We start from the raw sequence: 21,279 nt of genomic DNA, 5'->3' as shown, positions 1-21,279 counted from the left end.
AGATGGAATATACTCTTGGTGAAGATGTTAGGAAGACTTTTGAAATGACAACAAAGGATTTAGATTATTATATGAACTTAGTTGATAAAGCAACAATAGGGTTTGAGAGGATTGACTCCAGTTAAAAGAAGTTCTGTGTATATAATGCTATCAAACAACATCATGTGCTATGTAGAAATTGTTTGTAAAAGGAGGAGCCGGTGATGCACACTTCATTGTGTAGAAATTGTTTGTAGAAATTGTTTGTAAATTGTTTGTAAAAGGAGGAGAAATTGTTTGTAAAAGGAGGAGCCGATGATGCACACTTCATTGTCCTATTTTGAGAAATAAGACCCCAACCTTCAGCAGTTATCTCCCTGATCAAGCAGCGGCCATCAACATGGAGGCAGGACCTTCCCCTAGCAAAGAGATTATGACTCACTGAAAGCTCAGATAATGGTTAGCATTTTTTAGCAACAATATATTAATTAAGGTATGTACATTTTTTTAGACATAATGATATTGTACACTTAGTAGACTACAGGATAGTGTAAATATAACTTTAATATGTACTGGGAAACCAAAAAATTCATTTGTCTCACTTTATTGTGACATTCACTTTATTGTGGTGGTCTAGAACCATACCTGCAGTACCTCTGAGGTATATGCCTGTACTCAGTAATAGAAAGGAACAAGTCACTGATACATACAGTATGAATAAATCTCAAAACATGCCCAGTGAAAGAAGCCTTACATGAAAAAGTATATACTATCTAAATTCATTTGTATGAAGGTCTAGAAAAGGTGAAACCTTTCTGTGGTGCAAAAGCTAGAACAAAAGCATATGAAGGTTGGAGTGTGCCTGGCATATTTAAGAAGTTCTAAGGAGGCCAGTGTGGCTGGAGGGGAAAAAGGCAAGAAAAGAGGTAAGAGGGATGGGTGAAAGCAGAAGACCAGATCTTGTAGGCCACTTTAAAAAGACTTTTTGCTCTGAATTAAAAGGGGAGTCCTGGAGAACTTTGAATAGAGGAGAGACATGATCTGATTGTAAAAGGATTGCTATGGCACCTCTAAAAATTGACTGAAAGGGGTCAGTGTAGAAGTCTGTAGATAATTTAGGAGGCTCTTGGGTTCATCCAAATGAATGATGATGGTGGCACTGATGTGTGAGGAGCTTAGACTGGTGCCTTCTACTCAGTAAATTTTAACTCAGTGTTACTTAAATTCCAGATGACCAAGTCAGTTTTTAGTCAGTGAATTTTTTTGAAGGTTCAGATACTTTATTTTTAATTTTCAAGAAATATTTATTTTCTGATTGCTTATTTTTCATAGAAGAGTGCTATTTTATGTTCTGCAATATCATCAGAAAGTTATTTTCTGTTTCCTGAACCATCTCTTTTTTCTTTAAGGTTGGATATTCTGTTTATCATGATCCTTTAATTTTATTGGTTTGGTGATTCCGGCTTTCTGTTTATGTCTTCATAAAATGGGTTATGTTGACTAGTTTAGCAGTAACTAGAATGTTTTTCTTTCCAATATTTTATCATGAAAATTTACAAGTATACAGAAGGTTAAAAGGTATCTCCACCTCCTAGATTATACTGTTAACATTTTCCTCGACTTGCTTTATCACATAACTGTCCGTCTTCTTTCAAGCCTTTGATTTGGCTTTTTTTAAAAGTGCATCTCAGAGTGTTTCATAGTAGTTTTTTTTTTCTGTAGTTATATAGGCAGAGGTATGTTTTCTAAACAAGGGGAAAAATGTGTCTTTGAGTCAATAGGTAAGGCCTTTAGTAGTCATAGTGCCCTTAAGGCTACAGGGCTGAAAAACAGAGGTAAGCTGATGTCTTCCCCAGTTATCTAACTAAGAAGGGCTTTGTTATGTAGGAGAATTTCCCTCCTGGTCTGTTGTTCTGCACCCCCCCACACACTCCTAGCCAATTTTAATCTTTCTCAGAGGCACAGTGTAACCTTAGGCTTTATTATGTGATATTTTTCTCCCATATCATATATTTGTTAAGATATTAAGAATTCGCTGTTTGTGATTTAAGAAACCCAAATAACCAGTTTAAACAAGATGGAAGTTCATTTCTCATTCACATTAAGTGTAGACAACCTAGGACTTTTATGGCTTTACAGTGACCGAGGTTTCTATATTTTTGTGGTTCTGTCAAGCTTATCATGTGCCATCTTCATCTAGCCAAAATGGCTACTCCAGTTTCTGTTATGCTCACATCCCAGCCAAAAGGAAGAGAAAAAATACCCCTTGAGAATTTGTGAGAAGTTGCTTGCACCATTTTTGTTTACATCTTCTCGATCAGTACTTAGACATGCAGTCACACATAACTACTATGCTACTAAGTACTTGGAAATGTGATTTTTTTTTTTTAAGAGCTTTTGATAAAGATTTTATTTTTTCCTCAGGATTGTATTTAAATTCAAATTAGTTAACATGCAATGTAGTTAGTATTAGTTTCAAGAGTAGAATCTAGTGATCACTTACATATAACATCCAGTGCTTATCACAAGTGCCCTCCTTAAGCCCATCACCCTTTTAGCCTATCCTGCCACCCACCTCCCCTGCAGCAACCTTCAGTTTGTTCTCTATAGTTAAGAGTCTCTTATGGTTTGCCTCCCTCTCTGTTTTTATCTTATTTTTCCTTCCCTTCCCCTATGTTCATCTGTTTTGTTTCTTAAATTCTACATATGAGGGAAATCATGGGATATATATTACCCATTCATCAGCCAGTTGGACATCTGGGCTCTTTCCATACTTTGGCTATTGTGCTGCTATAAACATTGGGGTGCATGTGCCCCTTTGAATCAGTATTTGTGTATCTTTTGGATAAATACCTAATAATGCAATTGCTGGCTCATAGGGTAGTTTTATTTTTAACTTTATGAGGAATGTCCATACGATTTTCCAGAGTGGCTATACCAGTTTGCATTCCCACTAACATTGTAAGAGGGTTCTTCTTTCTCTGCATCCTCACCAACATCTGTTGTTTCCAAAGTTGTTAATTTTAGCCATTTTGACTGGTGTGGGGTGGTATCTCATTGTGATTTTAATTTGTATTTCACTGATGATGAGTGATGTTGAGCATTTTTTCATGTGTCTATTAGCCATTTGTAAGTTTTCTTTGGAGAAATGTCTGTGTCTTCTGCCCATTTCTTAAGTGGATTATTTATTTTTTGAGTGTTGAGATTGAAAATTTCTTTATAGACTTTGGGCTCTAGCCCTTTATCTGATACATCATTTGTAAATATCTTCTGTGGGTTGCCTTTTAGTTTTGTTGATTGTTTACTCTGCTGTATAGAAGCTTTTTATTTTGGTGAAGTCCCAATAGTTCATTTTTGCTTTTGTTTCCCTTGCCTCAAGAGACATACCTAGAAAGAAGTTGCCACGGCTAATGTCAAAGACGTTAGTTACTGCCTGTGTTTTCCTCTAGGATTTTGATGGATTCCTGTCTCACATTTAGGTCTTTCATCCATTTTAAGTTTATTTTTGTATATGATGTAAGAAAATGGTCCAGTTTCATTCTTCTAAGTATGGCTGCTCAATTTTCCCAACACCAATTGTTGAAGAGACTGTCTTTTTTCCATTGGATATTCTTTCCTGCTTTGTTGAAGATTAGTTGACCATATAGTTGTGGGTCCACTTCTAGGTTCTCTATTCTGTTCAGTTGATCCATGTGTTTGTTTTTGTGCCAGTATCATGCTGTCTTGATGATTACAGCTTTGTAATATGGCTTGAAGTCCGGAATTGTGATGCCTCCAGCTTCAATTTTCTCTTTCAACATTCCTTTCAGGGTCTTTTCTGGTTCCATACAAATTTTAGGATTGTTTCTTCTAGCTCTGTAAAAAATGCTGGTGTTATTTGGTAGGGATTGCATTCAATGTGTAGATTACTTTCGGTAGTATACACATTTTAATGATATTTGTTCTTCCAGTCCATGAGCATGGAATGTTTTTCCATTTCTTTATGTCTTCTTCATTTTCTTTCATAAGTGTTCTATAGTTTTCGTAGTGCATATCTTTTGACTCTTTGGTTAGGTTTATCCCTAGGTTTCTTGTGGGTTTTTGTGCAATTGTAAATGGGATCGATTCCTTGATTTCTCTTCTGATTCATTATTGGTATATAGAAATGCAACAGATTTCTGTAAGTTGATTTTATATCCTGCAACTTTGCTGAATTTATATATCAGTTCTAGCAAATTTTTGGTGGAGTCTTTCAGGTTTTATATATAGACTGTCATGTTGTCTGTGAAGAGTGAAAGCTTGACTTCTTCCTTGCTGATTCGGTTACCTTTTTTTTCTTTTTGTTGTCTGATTGCTGACACTAGTACTTCAAGTAGTATATTGAACAACAGTGGTGAGAGTAGACATCCCTGTCATGTTCCTGATCTTAGAGGAAAAGCTCTCAGTTTTTCCCATTAAGGATGGTGGTAGTTGTGGGTCTTTCACATATGGCCTTTTTGATGTTGAGGTATGTTCCTTCTATCCCTAATTTCTTGGGTATTTTTATCAAGGAAGGATGTTGTAATTTATCAACTGCTTTTTCTGCATTTATTGAGAGGATCATATGGTTCTTACCCTTTCTTTTATTAATGTGGCATATCATGTTGATTTATTTGCAGATATTAAACCACCCCTGGAGCCCAGGAATAAATCCCACTTGGTCGTGGTGAGTAATCCTTTTAATGTACTGTTGGATTTGATTAGCTAGTATCTTGTTGAGAATTTTTACATCCACGTTCATCAGAGATATTCGTTTTGTAAATCTCCTTTTTAGTGGGGTCTTTGTCTGGTTTGGGGACCAAAGCAATGATAGCCTCATAGAATGAGTTTGGAAGTTTTCCTTCCATTTTTATTTTTTGGAACAGTTTCAGAAGATTAGTTTTTTTTAAATTTTTTCAAAATGTATTTAAATTCAATTAGCCAACATATAGTACATCATTAGTTTTTGATGTAGTGTTCAATGATTATGATTCATTAGTTGCATATAACACCCAGTGAATGCTTGGTAGAATTCCCCTGGGAAGCGATACAGCCCTGGATTCGTGTTTGTTGGGAAGCTTTTGCTTACTGATTTGACTTCTTTTCTGGTTATGGGTCAAACTTGCTATTTCCTCCTGTTTCAGTTTTGGTAGTTTATGTATCTAGGAATTTATCCATTTCTTCCAGATTGCCTAATTTGTTGGCATATAGTTGCTCATAATATTATCTTATAATTGTATTTCTTCAGTGTTGGTTGTGATCTCTCCTCTTTCATTCATGATTTTATTTATTTGGATCCTTTCTCTTTTCTTCTTGATAAGTCTGTCTAGGGGTTTATCAATCATACTAATTGTTTCAAAGAATCAGGTCCTAGCTTTGTTGATCTGTTCTACTGTTTCTTTTTTTTTTTTTTCCAAATCATTGATTTCTGCTCTAATCCTATTTCTCTTCTCCTGCTGCGTTTAGACTTTATTTGCCATTCTTTTCCCAGCTCCTTTAGGTATAAGTTTAGATTGTATGTTTGAGACTTTTTTTGTTGTGCTTGTTGTTTCTTGAGGAAGGCCTGTATTGCTGTATACTTACCTCTTAGGAATGCTTTTGCTGCATCCCAAAGGTTTTAGACTGTCCTGTTTTCGTTTTCATTTGCTTCCTGTATTTTTTTTTTTTATTTCTTCTTTAATTTCCTGGTTAACCCATTCATCTTTAGTAGGATGTTCATTAACCTCCATGTATTTGTGGTCTTTCCAATTTTTTTCTTTTTTTTTTTTTAAAGATTTTTTTTTTATTTATTTGACAGAGAGAGACACAGCGATAGAGGGAACACAAGCAGGAGGGGTAGGAGAGGGAGAAGCAGGCTTCCCGCTGAGCAGGGAGCCTGATGCGGGGCTCGATCCCAGGATCCTGAGATCATGACCTGAGCCGAAGGCAGACGTTTAACGACTGAGCCACGCAGGCGCCCCTCCAATTTTTTTTCTTGTGGTTGACTTCAAGTTTCATAGTGTTGTCTGAAAATATGCATGGTATGGTCTCAATCTTTTTGTACTGGTTGAGGCCTACTTTGTGACCCATATATGATCTATTCTGGAGAATGTTTCATGTGCACTTGAAAAGAATGTGTATTCTGCTGCTTTAGGATGAAATGCTTTGAATGTATCTGTTAAGTCGATTTGGTCCAGTGTGGTCATTAAAAGTCATTGTTTCCTTGTTGATCTTCTGCTTATATGATCTGTCTGTTGCTATGAGAGGGGTGTTAAAATCCCCTACTATTATTATATTATATCAATGAGGTGTTTTGTTTTTTTTTTAAGATTTTATTTATTTATTTGACAGAGACACAGTGAGAGTGGGGACACAAGTAGGGGGGAGTGGGAGATGGAGAAGCAGGCTTCCCGTGGAGCAGGGAGCCCGATGCGGGGCTCGATCCCAGGACCCTGGGATCCATGACCTGAGCCGAAGGCAGATGCTTAATGACTGACCCACCCAGGCGCCCCTATCAATGAGATTTTTTAAGTTATTAATTGATTTATATATTTGGCTGCTCCCAAGTTGGGGGCCTAAATATTTACAATTGTTAGATCTTGTTGGCTAGACCCCTTTATTATGATATAGTGCCCTTCTTCACCTCTTATTATAGTCTTTGTTTTAAAATCTAGTTTGTCCAACACTACATCAAAAACTAATGATGTACTATATGTTGCCTAATTGAACATAATAAATAAAAAAAATAATCAAAAAAAGAAAAAATCTAGTTTGTCTTATATAAGTAGGGCTATTACATCTTTCTTTTGATGTCCATTAGCATGATAAATGGTTCTCTACCCCTTCACTTTCAATTTGGAGGTGTCTTTGGGTCTTAAATGTGTGTCTTGTAAGCAGCATATCAATGGGCCTTGTTTTTTGGTCCATTCTGATACCATATGCCTTTTGACTGGAGCATTTAGTCCATTTACATTCAGAGTAATTATTGGTGGATATGAATTTACTGCCATTGTATTACCTGTAAGGTTGCTGTCCCTCTAGATTGTCTCTATTACTTTCTAGTCTTTGCTGCTTTTGGTTCTTTCTTTCCTGCTCAAAGTGTCCCCTTTAATATTTCTTGCAGAGCTGATTTAGTGTTCATGAACTCCTTTAGTTTTTGCTTGTCTTGGAAACTCTCTCTCTCTCCTTCTATTCTGAATGACAGCATTGCTGGATAAAGTATTCTTGGCTACGTATTTTTCCCATTTAGCATATTGACTATATCATGCTGCTGTCTTCTGGCCTGCCAAGTTTCTGTGGATGGGTTTGCTGCTAACCATATTTGTTTACCCTTATAGGTTAAGGACCTTTTGTTTCTAGCTGCTTTCAGAATTCTCTTTTTTTTTTTTATAAAGATTTTATTTATTATTTATTTGACAGAGACAGAGATAGCGAGAGCAGGAACACAAGCAGCGGGAGTGGGAGAGGGAGAGCAGGCTTCCCGCTGAGGAGGGAACCCGATGTGGGACTCGATCCCAGGACCCTGGGATCATGACCTGAGCCAAAGGCAGACGCTTAACGACTGAGCCACCCAGGCGCCCCAGAATTCTCTTTATCTTTGTATTTTGCAAGTTTCACTATGATATATCTTGGTATTGACCTGTTTGTTGATGTTGAGGGTAGTTCTCTTTGCCTCTTGGACTTGAATGCCTGTTTCCTTTCCCAGATTAGGGAAATTCTCAGCTATAATTTCTTCAAATAAACCTTCTGCTCCTTTTTCCCATTCTTCTTCTTCTGGGACTCCTATGATATGGATATTTTTGCCCCTTATGAAATCACTGAGTTCCTAAGTCTATGTTCATGATCTAATAGTTTTCTTTTCCTCTTTTTTTCAGCTTCATTATTTTCTGTAATTTTTCTTTTATATCATCTATTAATCACTCTGATTCTTCCATCCTCATGGTGATTATATCCACTCAGTTTTGCATCTCAGTTATAACATTTTTTTATTTAAGCCTTACTACTTTTTAGGTCTTTTATATCTGTAGCAAAGGTTTCTCTGCTGTCTTCTATGCTTTTTACAAGCCCAGCTAGTATTCTTATGACTGTTGTTCTAAAATCTTGTTCCATTGTATTGCTTATATCTGTTTTGAGCAAGTCCTTGGCTACTATTTCTTCTTGATCTTTCTTTTAGGGAGAATTCCTTCATCTTGTCATTTTGGCTAAGTTTCTGTCTCTCGCATATTATGAAGTATTATGTTTCCTGCTCCTGAGAGTAATGCTATATTAAAAATGGGTCATACACTTTCCAGGGCCTGGCACTTCAGGAAGTGTTTCTAATGTATGCTGCCTGCACTCTGTTGTTGTGTCTTAGCTGCTCTTTCCCACCAGTCATCTATGGAGTTCCTCCTTGCTTGCAGTGGGGAGCGTTTGGGCTTTTAACTAGGTGTGCTTTGATTGGTTTGTTAAGATAAGCCTCATAAAAGAAAAAAAGAAAAAAAAAAAACTGGTCCAAAAAAGAAAGAGATAAGGAAAAGGAACAAAAAAAGCAAACAAACAACTATAAACTTGATTCAAAAAAAAAAAAAAAAAAAGAAAGAAAAAAGCCTAATTCAAAACATGAGAAAAGGGAACATAGAAACAAAAAACTATAAGCCTGATCTCAAAGAAAAAAGGAAAAAACAATAAGTACATGCAGGGGGTCTGTGTTGTTCCTGTGGGAGAAAGTCCCACTGGGCTGGCTCACAGTCAGATCTGCCCTAGTAAAGCTGCCCCTGCAGGCCACGGGGGGGTGGGGCTTCATGTAAGAGCTCCAGCCTCTACTGGGGGCACTGCATTTCTCTCTCAAGTCCAGTAGTGCTGGTGGGCAAGGGGGCAGTGTGGTGGTAGAAGGTGGCATCACTCTGCCCTCTTATCCCTGGGGAGGGGAACTGGGAGCCACTGCTGCTCAGGGGGCCCTTACAGAAAAGCGAACGATCTTCCTTTCTGTGGCCCAAGCCTCTGTCAGATCCCTGCCCTCAACCTGTCTGTCCCTGGGCCTTTGGCAAGTCTAGCACCACAGTACTCCTGTGCTTTATCTCTGGTGTGCCGCTGGGATTCAAAACTCCAAATCTTAAATAACCCGGCAAGGCATGAACCAGCTCTCCTCCCCCTGAGGACAGCCTTGCAGTGCTTTGCTCAGCGCTGCTCTGTCCCAGAAAAGCCGTCCCATGGCTATGATGGTGTCTGGAGTTTATGGTGCAGTGCAGTGAAAAGCTGTGAATGGGTTATCTGCCCTCTACACTCACAGTTCTCCTGTGTTTTATCTCTGGCTAGGGGGGCTAGGATTCAAAACTCCAAATCTTAAATGACCTAGCAAGGCATGGACCTGCTCTCTTCCCCTGGAGGAGAACCTCGCAGCACTGCCCCCAGCATTGCTCTGTCCCAGAAAAGCACCTGCATGGCCATGAAGGTGCCTGGAGTCTATGGTGCAGCATAGCAAAAAGCTGCGATCATGCTATCTGCTCTCTGCACGTGCATCTGTCCCCTGCTGTTGAATGGCTGCTCAGTGGCACCCACTGGGTCTGTCGTTCTTGGAGAGAGAATCTATCCTCTTCCAAATGTACTCCAGGAAGGAGGAGGTTCTCTCCCAGCACAACCCAGGGGAATCCCCACACCAGGCTGCCCACCATCCACTCCTGGGCCTCCGACCTCCCTCCCCGGGGCACTGCTGCCCGCCCAGCTTGATTCCAGTGCATGGTGTGGACTTCTAAAACCTCAGAATTTGGGCTCCACAGTTTACAAAAAACTTGGATTAGTCAGTTCCTCTTGATTCCCAAGTCAGTGGTCCTGGGGGAGTGTTTTTCTTGCATGATCCCAATACTCTCTCTCCAACCCCCGCCTTCCTCTCCATAAAAAGGGCTCCCACCCCCTCCATGGCACTGCGGCTTTTCTCTCCCCTAATTCATGTCTCTGAACCTTGCAGCTGCCATGTTCTTTCCCTCTAATTGTGTAGACTGTTTTCTTAATCCTCAGATGGATATCCTAGTTGTTCAAAATGTTCTGATGCTGATCTAGCTGTGTTCAAGGAAGGAACAAGCCCAGGGTTCTCCCACTAATCTGCCATCTTAATTCTTCCTTGGGAAATATGATCTTGATCTGAGGTGACCCTGTGTTTTACAAAACAAAGGGAGAATGGATGTTGCAAGTACAAGTAGCAGTCTCTGCCTTAGGCCTTAACATCCACGTTATTTCCAGGAAGACATTTCCCAAGCAGGTTGTTCACTTTCAATGAGGAACCATTCTTAGCATGTTAGGCTGGGGAAAAGAGTCCAAACACACTTATCTGAGCCCAAGATAGTTGTTTCTGTTTAGGTGGCCATCTTGAAACAGAAGCTTCCCTCAGTGATTTTCAAAGTGCCATGGAATTGCTTTAAGAATTTTCTAAGAAAGTGGATATATACTATCTAAATAACTTTCTTAACCTTCATATCTGTTTTATAAATTGTATTTCCTAGAGTAAGAATTCATCTGAAGAAAGCATTATTCTGTGGAAGTTTGAAAGCTATTGTCAGTATCCTTTACAGATAGCAAAGGTTCTCTAGGTGGGGAGGGACAGGGAGAAGCAGGCTCCCCGCTGAGCAGAGAGAGCCCGATGCGGGGCTCGATCCCAGGTCCCTGGGAGCATGACCTGAGCTGAAGGCAGCCGCTTAACCGACTGAGCCACCCAGCTGTCCCTGGAGTAGATATTTTTTAATTTGCTGTTTGCATATGGGACATTTCCAGAGCCCTTATTTTTGTTTTTGAACTCTTATTTGGGGGAGTGGGTCAGCGGAGTTTCTCGTGCTCTTATGCTAGAAGTCACTACCAGGTGTGCAGTTTGGGACAGCTGGAGTCTCTTTTTATTTCTGGTGTGTTAATTTTACTTTTGAGCCCAGCTCCAGTATTCTGTTTTTATTTTTTATATTCCACTTATTAATACTATGTGGTTGGGTTAGAGGTGGTGTGTTAAAGCCTGAACTTTGCTGTACATCTCTTTTTTATAATTGACATATAATTGACTTATAACATCATATTAGTTTCAGGTGCACAATGTAATTATTTGATATTTGTATATTCTGTGAGATGACTGCCACAAAAAGTCTAATTAACATCCTTCGCCATACGTAGTTAAAGTGTTTTTTCTTGTAATGAGAATTTTTAAGATTTCCTCTCAGCAACTTTCAAATATGAAATACAATAATTTTAAATATAGTCATTATGCTGCACATTACACCCCATATCTTATTTATTTTATAACTTGAAGTTTATACCTTTTGATCAATTTTGCCCACTCCCCTCCAGTCCCATGTCTGCCATCACCAATCTGTTTCCTCTAAGAGCTTGTGTTTTGTTTTTTTGTTTTTGTTTTAGATTCCACAAAAAAAATGAGATCATACAGTATTTCTTTTTCTCTGTCTGAGAAAAGGATTATCCATAGTGTCACAAATGGCAAGATTTCAGTCTTTTTTGTGGCTGAATAATATTCTAATGTGTGTGTATATGTGTGTGGACATTTTCTTCATTTACTATTAATCTAGTAATCCATGAATCTATCAGTGGACACTTAAGATTGTTTCGATGTCTTGGCTATTATAAGTAATGCTGAAATGAATATGGGATTGCATTTTGTTGTTGTTGTTGTTGTTAATGCTTTCATTTTCCTCAGATAATCACCCAGAAGTGGCTTGCTAGATCTTATGGTATTTTTATTTTTAATCACTTGAAGAACATCCGTACTGTGTTCCATAGTAGCCGCACCAATTTACATTCCCACATTTAGATGCTCCACATCCTTATCCACATTTGGGATTTCTTGTCTTTTTTTTTTTTTACCTTGATAGTAGACATTCTAGCAGGTATAATGTAATATCTCACTGTGATTTTGATTTGCATTTTCCTGATGATTAGTGATGTTGAGCATCATTTCATGTACCTCTGGCAGACTGTATGTCTTTGGAAAATTATTCAGATTTTCTATTCATCTCAATCAGAATTTTTTTGCTATTGAGTTGTATGAGTTTTAAAATATTTTCAATATTAGCCTTTTCTCAGATATATAATATGCAAATATTATCTCCCATTCAACAGGTCGCCTTTTCATTTTGATGTTTTCCTTTGCTGTGTAGATTTTTAGTTTGATATAGTCTCATTTGTTTATTTTTACTTTTGTTGCCTTTACTTTTGGTGCCAAATTCCAAAAATTATTGCAAAGACATGTCAAGGAGCTGATCAGTTGTGTTTTCTATTACAACTTTTTTGGATGGGGAGTGCCTGGGTGGTTCAGTTGGTTGAGCGTCCAACTCTTGATTTCTGTTCAGGTCATGATCTCAGGTTGTGAGATTGAGCACCGTGTTGGGCTCTGCACTGGGCATGGAACCTGCTTAAGATTTTCTCTTTCCATATCCCTCTGCCCCTACCCCCATAAATAAATAAATAAATAAAGTTTTATGGTTTGGGTCTTACATAAAGCTTTAATCCATTTTGAGTTGATTTTTGTTTATGGTATAAGATATAGGTCCAGTTTTACTCTTTAGCACGTGACTGCCCAGTTTTCCCAACACCATTTATTGAAGAGACTGTCCATTTCCCATTGTATATTGTTGGCCTCTTTGTTATAAACTAACCATGTAAGTATGGGTTTATTTCTGGCCTCTCTAATCTGTTCCATTGTTCTTTGTGTCTCTTCTAATGCCAGTGCCACACTGTTTTGATAACTATAGTTTTGTAATAGAGTTTGAGATCAGGAAATATACCTCCAGCTTTGTTGTTCTTTCTCAAGATTGCTTTTGATATTCAAGGTCTTTTATGGTTCAAATTTTAGGATTGCTTATTCGTTCTATTTTTGTGAAAAATATAATCAGTACTTTGATAGGGATTACATTAATTCTCAGGATTGTTTTGGGAATTATGGGCATTTTAACAGTGTTAATTCTTTTAATCCATTAGCACAAAATACCTTTCCATTTATTTGTGTCTTTTTCAATTTATTTGTTTTAATGGTTTATAGTTCTGAATGCACAGACCTTGTACTTCTCTGGCTTAATTTATTTTTAGGTATTTTATTCTTTTTTTTTTAAAGAGCAGGGAGCCTGATGAGGGGCTCGATCCCAGGACCCTGCAATCATGACCTGAGCAGAAGGCAGATGCTTAACCATCTGAGCCACCCAGGCGCCCCGGTATTTTATTCTTTTTGATGGCATCGTAAATGGGATTATTTTCTTTATTTCTCTTGTAGTTCATTATTAATGTATAGATATGCAACAGATTTTTGCATATTGATTTTGTATCCTGCAACTTTACTGAATTTGTTGATTAATTCAGAAAGTTTTTGGTATAGTTTGGTATATATAAAGTCTCTTTCATTTCTGATATGTTAGTCCTCCCTTTTTCTTAGACTAAAGTTTTATTAATTTTCTTTATATTTTCAAAGAATCAGATCTTATTTTCATTCATCTTTTCTGTTGTCTTTTTAGTCTCTATTTATTATTTTTCTGATTTTTGTTATTTCCTTCTTTCTACTAACTTTGGGTGTTGTTCTTCTTTTTCTAGTTCCTTCAGGTATAAAGGTAGGTTGTTTGAGATTTTTCTTGACCTTGAAATAAACATTTATCACTATGAACTTCCCTCTTAGAACTTCTTTTGCTGAATCCCATAAGTTTTAGTATCCTGTATTTCCATTTTCATTTGTCTCAATGTAGTTTTTTATTTCTCTTGATTTCTTTGGTTCATTGGTTGTTCAGTAGCATGTTGTTTACCACATATTCATGAATTTTCTAGTTTCTTCTTGTAATTGGTTTCTAGTTTCATACCATTGTGGTCAGAAAAGATGCTTGATATGACTTTACTCTTATTAAATTTATTACGACTTTTTTTGTGTGGCCTAATCTTTGATCTGTCCTGGAGAATGTTCCATGTGCATTTGAGAAGACTGTGTACTCTGTTGTTGGATAGAATGTGTATATATCCTTTAAGTCCATCTGGTGTAATGTGATGTTTCAGGCTGATGTTTCCTTGTTGATTTGTCTCAGGCTGATGGTGTCTCAAGCAGCAAGTTTTAAAGTAAGCAAATTTTTCTAGTTCTTTGGGACTGCAAGCATAAGCTCCAATTGCTACCAGAGTCAGGGTATCTAGAGGAGTTAATCTGGGCAGAAGCTGCAAAAATTGTAGCTCCAGATGAGTGTATAAGCTCCTTTCTGGGAGATTCTGGCAAGCTGTAGCAAGGCTGACGTAGAGTGTCTCCTGGCGAATGCTACCTATGAGCATCTCCATAGACGTCTAGATGTGTGCCAGACCTGAAGCCTGCCCCTCAGCCTGAAGCTCCAGGACAAGTAAAAAGGCCTCTTTCACAGAAATTCTGAAAATATGTTTTAGTCTTCTGTCTCTGCTGTGCCCTTGGCGTGGTAGCCTTCCCAGAACTGTCTCTCTGATTGTTGCAGTCCTGTGGGACCCAGGAACATAAGCTTCCCCTGGGCACCAGAGCCAGACAGTGAAGGGGCATCCCCTGCATGGCAGCAGAAAAGACCAGAGCACCAGAAGTAAAATCACTTTATCAGATGTGTGTACAATTTCCCTTCCAAAAGATACCAGTGCTCTGGTGCATGGTAGATGGAGAGTAGGAAGATAGTGCCCATCTTTCAAGGTTTCTGGAAAGGATTACAGATAGCCCTGAGATGTGTTTTGAATTAGAAGCCTGCCCCTCAGGTTGCAGCTGTGATGATAAACTAATAGGCCTTGTTGACAGAAGATTGAACTCCTGGCTCCTTTGCCTTTTTCTGTGCCCTGAGAATGGCAGCTATTTAAGAACTCCTCCATTGCTTAGTTTCCTGTGGGAACTGTGACCATAAGCCCCACTGACTACCAGAGCCAGGTGATGTAGAGCTGAACCCTGATGGCAGCCACAAAAACTGTGATGCTAGACAAGGACATAAGCTCCTTCCTGGGAGATAACAGTGAGTTGGAGTGAGGCAGAGAGAGAGAGCACAAAGATTTCATTTACTGGCCTCTGTTCCCTGAGAGCTTCTCCATAGGACCCTAGATCAGTGCCAAAGCAAAAGCCTGCCTCTTAGGCCTAAGCTCCTAAACAAGCAGGTAAGCCTCCTTCCCAGAAAGACTGCTGTGTGTTGGTGGGGGAGTATGGGGGTGGGGGGGTTGATCATCTGCTCATCTGCTCTCTGTGTAGTGCCCTGGGAATGGTAATCTGCCAAGAATGGTCTCTCCAATTGTTACAGTCCCATAGCACCCAGGAACACAACCTTCCCCCCAGTCTCCACAGTCAGGCGAAGAAAGAGCATCCCCTGGGTGACATTCATAAAAACTGGGGTACCAAAAGGTGTAACAGTTCCCCTCTGGAAGATAATGGCACTCTTCAGTGCAGCAAAGGGAGAGTGTGTAGATGGTGTCCACCAGCTAGAGCAAGGCTGAGGGGTTTGTAAAGGTGGTGCCCACTGGAAAGAAGAAAAAAGATGATGCCCACAGTTTACAGAGCAGCAAAGGGGGGTGTAATGATGCTGCCCACTTTGGGGGTGGGGAAAGGCCTAGGCTTTTGAAAAAACTCAGGAATGCAATGCATTGTGGTGCTTTTAGATTAGCAAATGAGATTCTTCCACATAAAATTTGGGCATGAACAGCTGCTTCTGAGCCTGGGTGTGGGACAGGTAAGTCTGAGTGTATCAGTCCTTTAAGACTCATTTTTCAGATCACTGTAGGGTTGTATGTCTTGTATTTATAAGCCCCATTGTTTTTCAAAGCTAGATGTTTTGGGGGCTCATCTCTTAGGTGAAGGTCTTAAAAGTTGAAGTGCCCCATTTGGGGTTCAAACCGTTCTCTCTTTAGGGAGAAGCTATGGGTTTTGAGTTCCCTCCCGAGTGTACATTTTCAAGCCAGGGGTTGGTTTTATGGTTAGCGTGTGTTTCAGTCTTTCCTACCTGCTTTGATGTGGTATTTTTCTCATTTGCCTGATGTGTAGCTGTTGCTTAGCTAGTTTTTAGTTTTTTTCCAGAGGAATTGTACCATGTGTAGCTGTAGATTCAATGTGTCCATGAGAGGAGGTCAGGATCTTTCTACATTGCCGTCTTGAAGTAGAACCTCACTATGCATCTTTATTTAAAAATCTGGGTCAGTTTCTTCACATTTCTATAATGTGGCTGTCAATACAAATCTCAATAGGGGCTTAGAAGGGATTTAATTGGCTATTTAATATAGAGTGTCTGGCACATAGCCTGGTTTACTGTAGCAATAAAAATTAAGTCCTGGCTCTTCATTCCTAGTCCAGCTCCACTTCTACTTCTCAACATGGTTACCCTCATTAAGGATATTTCTGTGCCTAAATCCTGATTGGTAGTGGACAGACTCCAGAGTGGCTCCCATCATCCTCACCTCTTGGCATTCATGCTGTTCTGTGATCCCTCCCCCAGGGCATGGGCAGGATGAGTGATTTGCTTTTGACAATTAGAATTTCTTAAAGGTGATGGAATATGCATGGTGTGTGTGATTACATTACATACAGTTGTAACATTGACCTTACAAGGAGATTCTTTGTCCCTTGCTGACTTTGAGGAAGCAAAAGGCCATTTTGGGAAGACACACATGGCAAGTAACTGAGGTCCTGAGTCTGATAGCCTGCAGGATAATGAATGTTGTCTACAACCACTTTGAAATGGATCCTTCCCCAGTTGAACCTCAGATGAGACCACAGCCCTGGCTGATACTTTCATTTTAGCTATGTAATGTCCTAAACCATTCCCAGACCCTTGATACACAGAGACTATGAAATAATTTGTTTTAAGCTGCTAAATTCTGTCATTAATTTTGTGCAGCAATAGGTAACTAATATGATCTTTATTTGTGCAAATAATTACATTTTAAAAGGAAAAGTGTTTTATAAGGTTGTGAATTCTTTAAATTCTGGAGAAACAAGAGTTTACTGCTTTATTGATGATACTGTTGAAAACATTTCTCAAAGGCAAAGAGGATAGTTTTTATCATTGTGTGGACTAATAGCTGATGCTGAATATACTGGTCTCACGGTTCCCTATTAAAATTTAAGAGCTTTCAGGCATCTTGTTAGGAATATTTTGCAGTGGTATTTCCACATACTGCAGTTTTGGGGTGTGTGTATGTGTTTGGTGGGGGTTAAAAAAATGTAACATAAAATCTACCATCTTTACCTTTATTTTAAAGTGTATAGTTCAATAGTGTTAAGTATATTCACCATGTTGTGAAACAGAGCTCCAGAACTTTTCCATCTTATAAAACTGAAACTCTGTACTCATTCTACAACTCTTCTTTTCCCTAGCCCCAAGTAACCACCATTCTACTTTCTGTCTCTATGGATTTGACTAGTTTAGCTACCCCATATAAGGGGAACCATACAGTATTTGTCTTTTTCTGACTGTCTTATTTCATTTAGCATAATGTCCTCAAAGTTCATCCATGTTGTAGCATGTGATAAGATTTCTTTCCTATTGAAGTCTGAATACAGCTTTTTTATGTTTTTAATTACAAAATATTTCAAGCATAATGAAAAGTATAAAAAAACTTTAAATATTTTTTTTATAATAAGAAATGCTAACTACAAACAACCTGAAGCTCTCTGTGACTCAGAAATATATGAAATGGAATAATAGAATACTTTGAGTAAGAACATATTGGTAGAAAAAAATAAGTGATTTATTTTTCACATTTTTTGCTAGATAATTCTATAAAGAGTGTTTGGTAGAGACAACAAAAATGTAAAATATCTGAAATACACATTATCACCTATATTTTATTAAGAATTAATTCATACTGTTTCACATAGTAACTGATAAAACAATAAAATAGATACATCTTTATAATTACATAAAAATACAGTTAAACAGAACACAGAGAAAGATAATATTTTGGTAATAAGCATATTGGGATATATAAAGTATTAGGCTTCATTCTTGTTGTTCACTTACACAAATGCAAAATAAACATGAGAAAGAGTAACCATTTTGAAATACCATTCTTATCATACTTAAGAAACATGTTAAGCATAAAGTCAAAATGATCTGATAAATCAATGTCTTATCATTTAGCATACCCAGTTATAAATTTTATTCCACTTACGGTTGCAGTAATTTCACGGAACAAATATAGAAGAGAATTCATCTGGGGTTGCCTGGGTGGCTCAGTTGGTTAAGCAACTGATTCTTGATTTTAGCTCAGGTCATGATCTCAGGGTTGTGAAATCGAGCCCCACACCGGGTTGTGTGCTGGGCATGGAGCTGTGTGCTGGGTGTCTCTCTCCCTCTACCCTCCCCATCGCTCACTCTCTGTTTTTCTCTCTCTCTCTCAAAAAAAAAAAGAAGAAGAAGAAGAAGAAAATTCATCTGCAAACTCTTCTGTTTTCCACATTTCTCTCCTTCCATCTGATCTCCTTCTCCCCTTACTATTCTAAATTCCTTTCAAATGGAGCCATAGAGAATTTTTTTTTTTCTAGAGGAAGTAAGTCACTTCTCAGGATTACTATAGAAATGTTCAGATTCAGTTAAAAAAATAGTGTCAAAAGATGATCTTTAGATATATTAGAAGACAAAGAACCCAAATATGAAATCCTTTACTTTATAAGATTATTTAGTTTATTGGCTCAGTTTATTTTTATTTTGACTTTCTATTTTAGTGTTTTTTCCAATAAAATATATTATGCAGTTTTACACAGACGATCATAAAGCTGAAGAAAGAAAGTCAACTGTTGTCTTAAATTGATTATTATAGTAACTGTTTATAGGTAAGTTCATTTCTTATGAAAATTTCTTACCATTTTTAAATGGTCTGTATAGAATTTTAAAATTATTTATGTATTTTAGAGAGAGAGTATGAGTGGGAGGAGAGGCAGAGGGGCAGGGAGAGGGAGAGAATCTCAAGCAGACTTTGCACTGAGTTTGGATCCCGAGGTGGGGCTCGATCCCGCAACCCTGAAATCAGGATCTGAGCTGAAACCAAGAGTCAGACACTTTAACCCACTGTGCCACCCGGGTGCCCCAGTCTGTATAGAATTTTTAGAAATTATTTCAACCATGTCTTAAAGCATTTGGCTTATGATTATACTGATTAACAAAAATACATTTTTTTTAGAAATAAAATGTGTTACTGGTAGGCAGCTAGCTACATGGGCATTTATATGTTTTTATGTAGGAATTAATGCAAGAGATTTTCTAAGGTGGCCTCCTCTGCACTCTAAGCTTTTACTTTTTGAAAAATGCATAGTACTTTCCTTTGGAAATTATGTAGCCTACACATTTTATAAAAATCACAGAATGTGGGAATATGGACAATGTGAGAACATCAGAAACATGATGTTCGATATCATATGGTCTAAAATAGATAAGGCTTCTCCCAAATATCCTGTAGATTGCTCAACAGTTGAATTGCCTTTTTGTCTTCTTTTAATGACAGTCATTCAAACAACTGTGTTTATTAATTGCCCACTACATGAATAACTCTGTGGCAGGTATTTGAGGAGACTATGAAATCCCTTAAAAAGGGAGACTTCATATTATAAGCCCCTTGAGGTTTTCATAATCTAATACCATGCACTAAGGATAACTGTATCCTTATGTAACTGTATCCAATATAACTTGATGTAGAGGGCACTAAAACACATTCCATTTCCTTAGTGTGTGTGCGTGTGCATGTCAATATAATAGAAATAAAAGAAATAACAGGAACTAGGGGATTGTTGGAATGAGTTTTGAATGTTATTTTGGAAGAAAGATGCTTTCCAGTTGGGAAAAATAGTAAGCATGTGAACTAGGAGGATGACAAGCAGTTGCTTGAATATGGAGACATTGGGTATAGGATCTGAAAGCATATGATTGAAAATTTGAACGTGGTGTTTGAAAAACCACTATAGGCAGAGATAGGACTAAAGTTATACTTCAGGAGAATGTTTTTGTGGTTATGATTCAGATAAACTGCTTGAGGAAGAGGCTTTGGGAAAGGAGGCTGATACATTGTGGGTTTTAAAAGTGACTAAGACCTGTACCTGGGCTATAGCTGTAAAATTAAATTGAAATTTTCAGATGACCCTCAAGGGGCTATGTTACTCCATTCAACTCAACATCTAAATGCTGTATTTAAAAATCCTTAGGGAAAAGATTTCTAAACATTTTGTCTGTTGTCATAGATACTTCAAGACTAAGAAGAAAAAAAAATAATTCAAAGGGAACACGAGATGGCAGCAGTTATATCATATAAAGAGAACAACTGAGGAAAGAAAAACATTTGAAATTATTTTTAAAGTAAAAAATATGTAGCACTTTATTCTTTATGTGGTGTATTCCTTTTCATTTCAGAGATTACTCAGTTATTGGTTTCATGCTTCACAGCACATCTGAGGTTCATTCTGACTGTAGTAAAAATCCTACTCCATTACATGTGATTATTTCCTAAAATAAAGCTGTTGCTGTTTTGTGCAGATTATGGTTCCTCTGTGTTATCTGTGGCAGAAGAGTTCTGGATGGTGCAAAATTGTTTTAAATGTTCCAGCATCACTTTTTCTTCCTCTTCTAGTCTCTCATCCTTCCTCATTTCCCATCTAAAAGAAAAATCACATCTTAGTATTTTTGAACTTCCAAGCACTCAGTTATTCAAGGCTTGAATATGTGTAGTCAACACTCAAGTTATTCAAGGCTCAAATATGTGTAGTCACTGGTTTACTGAGGCATCTATTTCTCCTTGTTTATTCTTTTACTGACTCCCTCTTGGGCACCAAATTTCACTGGCACTGCTCCTGCAGAATGGGCCAGAAAAATGGGAGAGCAAAGTGGAGTCAAACCAGTTCCAGTCTAGGGTAAAGTTTTAAAGTATTGTTTTAAATATGTTAATTTTAAAAATTTAGATGCCTTACTATGATATACATGCATATAAATAAAACCTAGAATTAGCAATTAATAAGCAAATATTTTGCATAGTATTTTTCTCACTGATCAGTGTATCGGTGGCTTTAAGTTGCAGAGAGATTTGCCAGGAAGACCTCAGCAGCAAGAAGAATTATTAAGCTAAACTGAACACACCTTAAAGGCAGGTCAGTCTATTCCTAGAAATAATATCAGCTTTGAAGTAATCGAGTTAAAATGACCCAAGAAAAGTAGCAAATTGTTCGCAAAATTTCATAGGGAATTGGCTAAAAAAAGAGAGATTAAAGACTCTAAATTGAGTGATTGGGAGTTATTTAACAAAGTGTCAGAATATGGAAGTGTATATCAATATAATCTTCAAAGTAAATAGCACAATAACCCAATATGATTAATTCCTCCTTCTCCTTCCTTTCTCATATATGCCACTTCCTCAGGTCTGGCC

The 21,279-nt window shown here is 37.8% G+C and overlaps 1 protein-coding gene and 1 long non-coding RNA gene across 3 annotated transcripts in view; one reads left to right on the top strand and one right to left on the bottom strand.

Annotated features, from left to right (window-relative positions):
- LOC145722651 (uncharacterized) overlaps positions 1–21,279 on the top strand; it is a 95,591-nt gene that overhangs the window by 9,058 nt on the left and 65,254 nt on the right. For both annotated transcript variants that reach the window (XR_014147055.1, XR_014147056.1), the window contains exon 2: positions 4,617–4,663. This is a non-coding gene — a long non-coding RNA (uncharacterized LOC145722651). The remainder of the gene's footprint in view (positions 1–4,616; positions 4,664–21,279) is intronic.
- The window catches only part of KIAA0825 (KIAA0825 ortholog), a 380,793-nt gene continuing 377,160 nt past the window's right edge, over positions 17,647–21,279 (bottom strand). Inside the window, exon 21 of the mRNA XM_081826564.1 lies at positions 17,647–20,515. Within this exon, the coding sequence (XP_081682690.1) occupies positions 20,398–20,515 (118 nt within the window). The 3' untranslated portion in view covers positions 17,647–20,397. The remainder of the gene's footprint in view (positions 20,516–21,279) is intronic.

This window comes from Leptonychotes weddellii, chromosome 7, assembly GCF_054177405.1.
Source record: "Leptonychotes weddellii isolate Sample4059 chromosome 7, ASM5417740v2, whole genome shotgun sequence".
In the NCBI taxonomy this organism is placed as follows: domain Eukaryota; kingdom Metazoa; phylum Chordata; class Mammalia; order Carnivora; family Phocidae; genus Leptonychotes; species Leptonychotes weddellii.
Note: the sequence above shows the minus strand (reverse complement) of the source record. Positions and strands in the feature narration are given on the sequence as shown.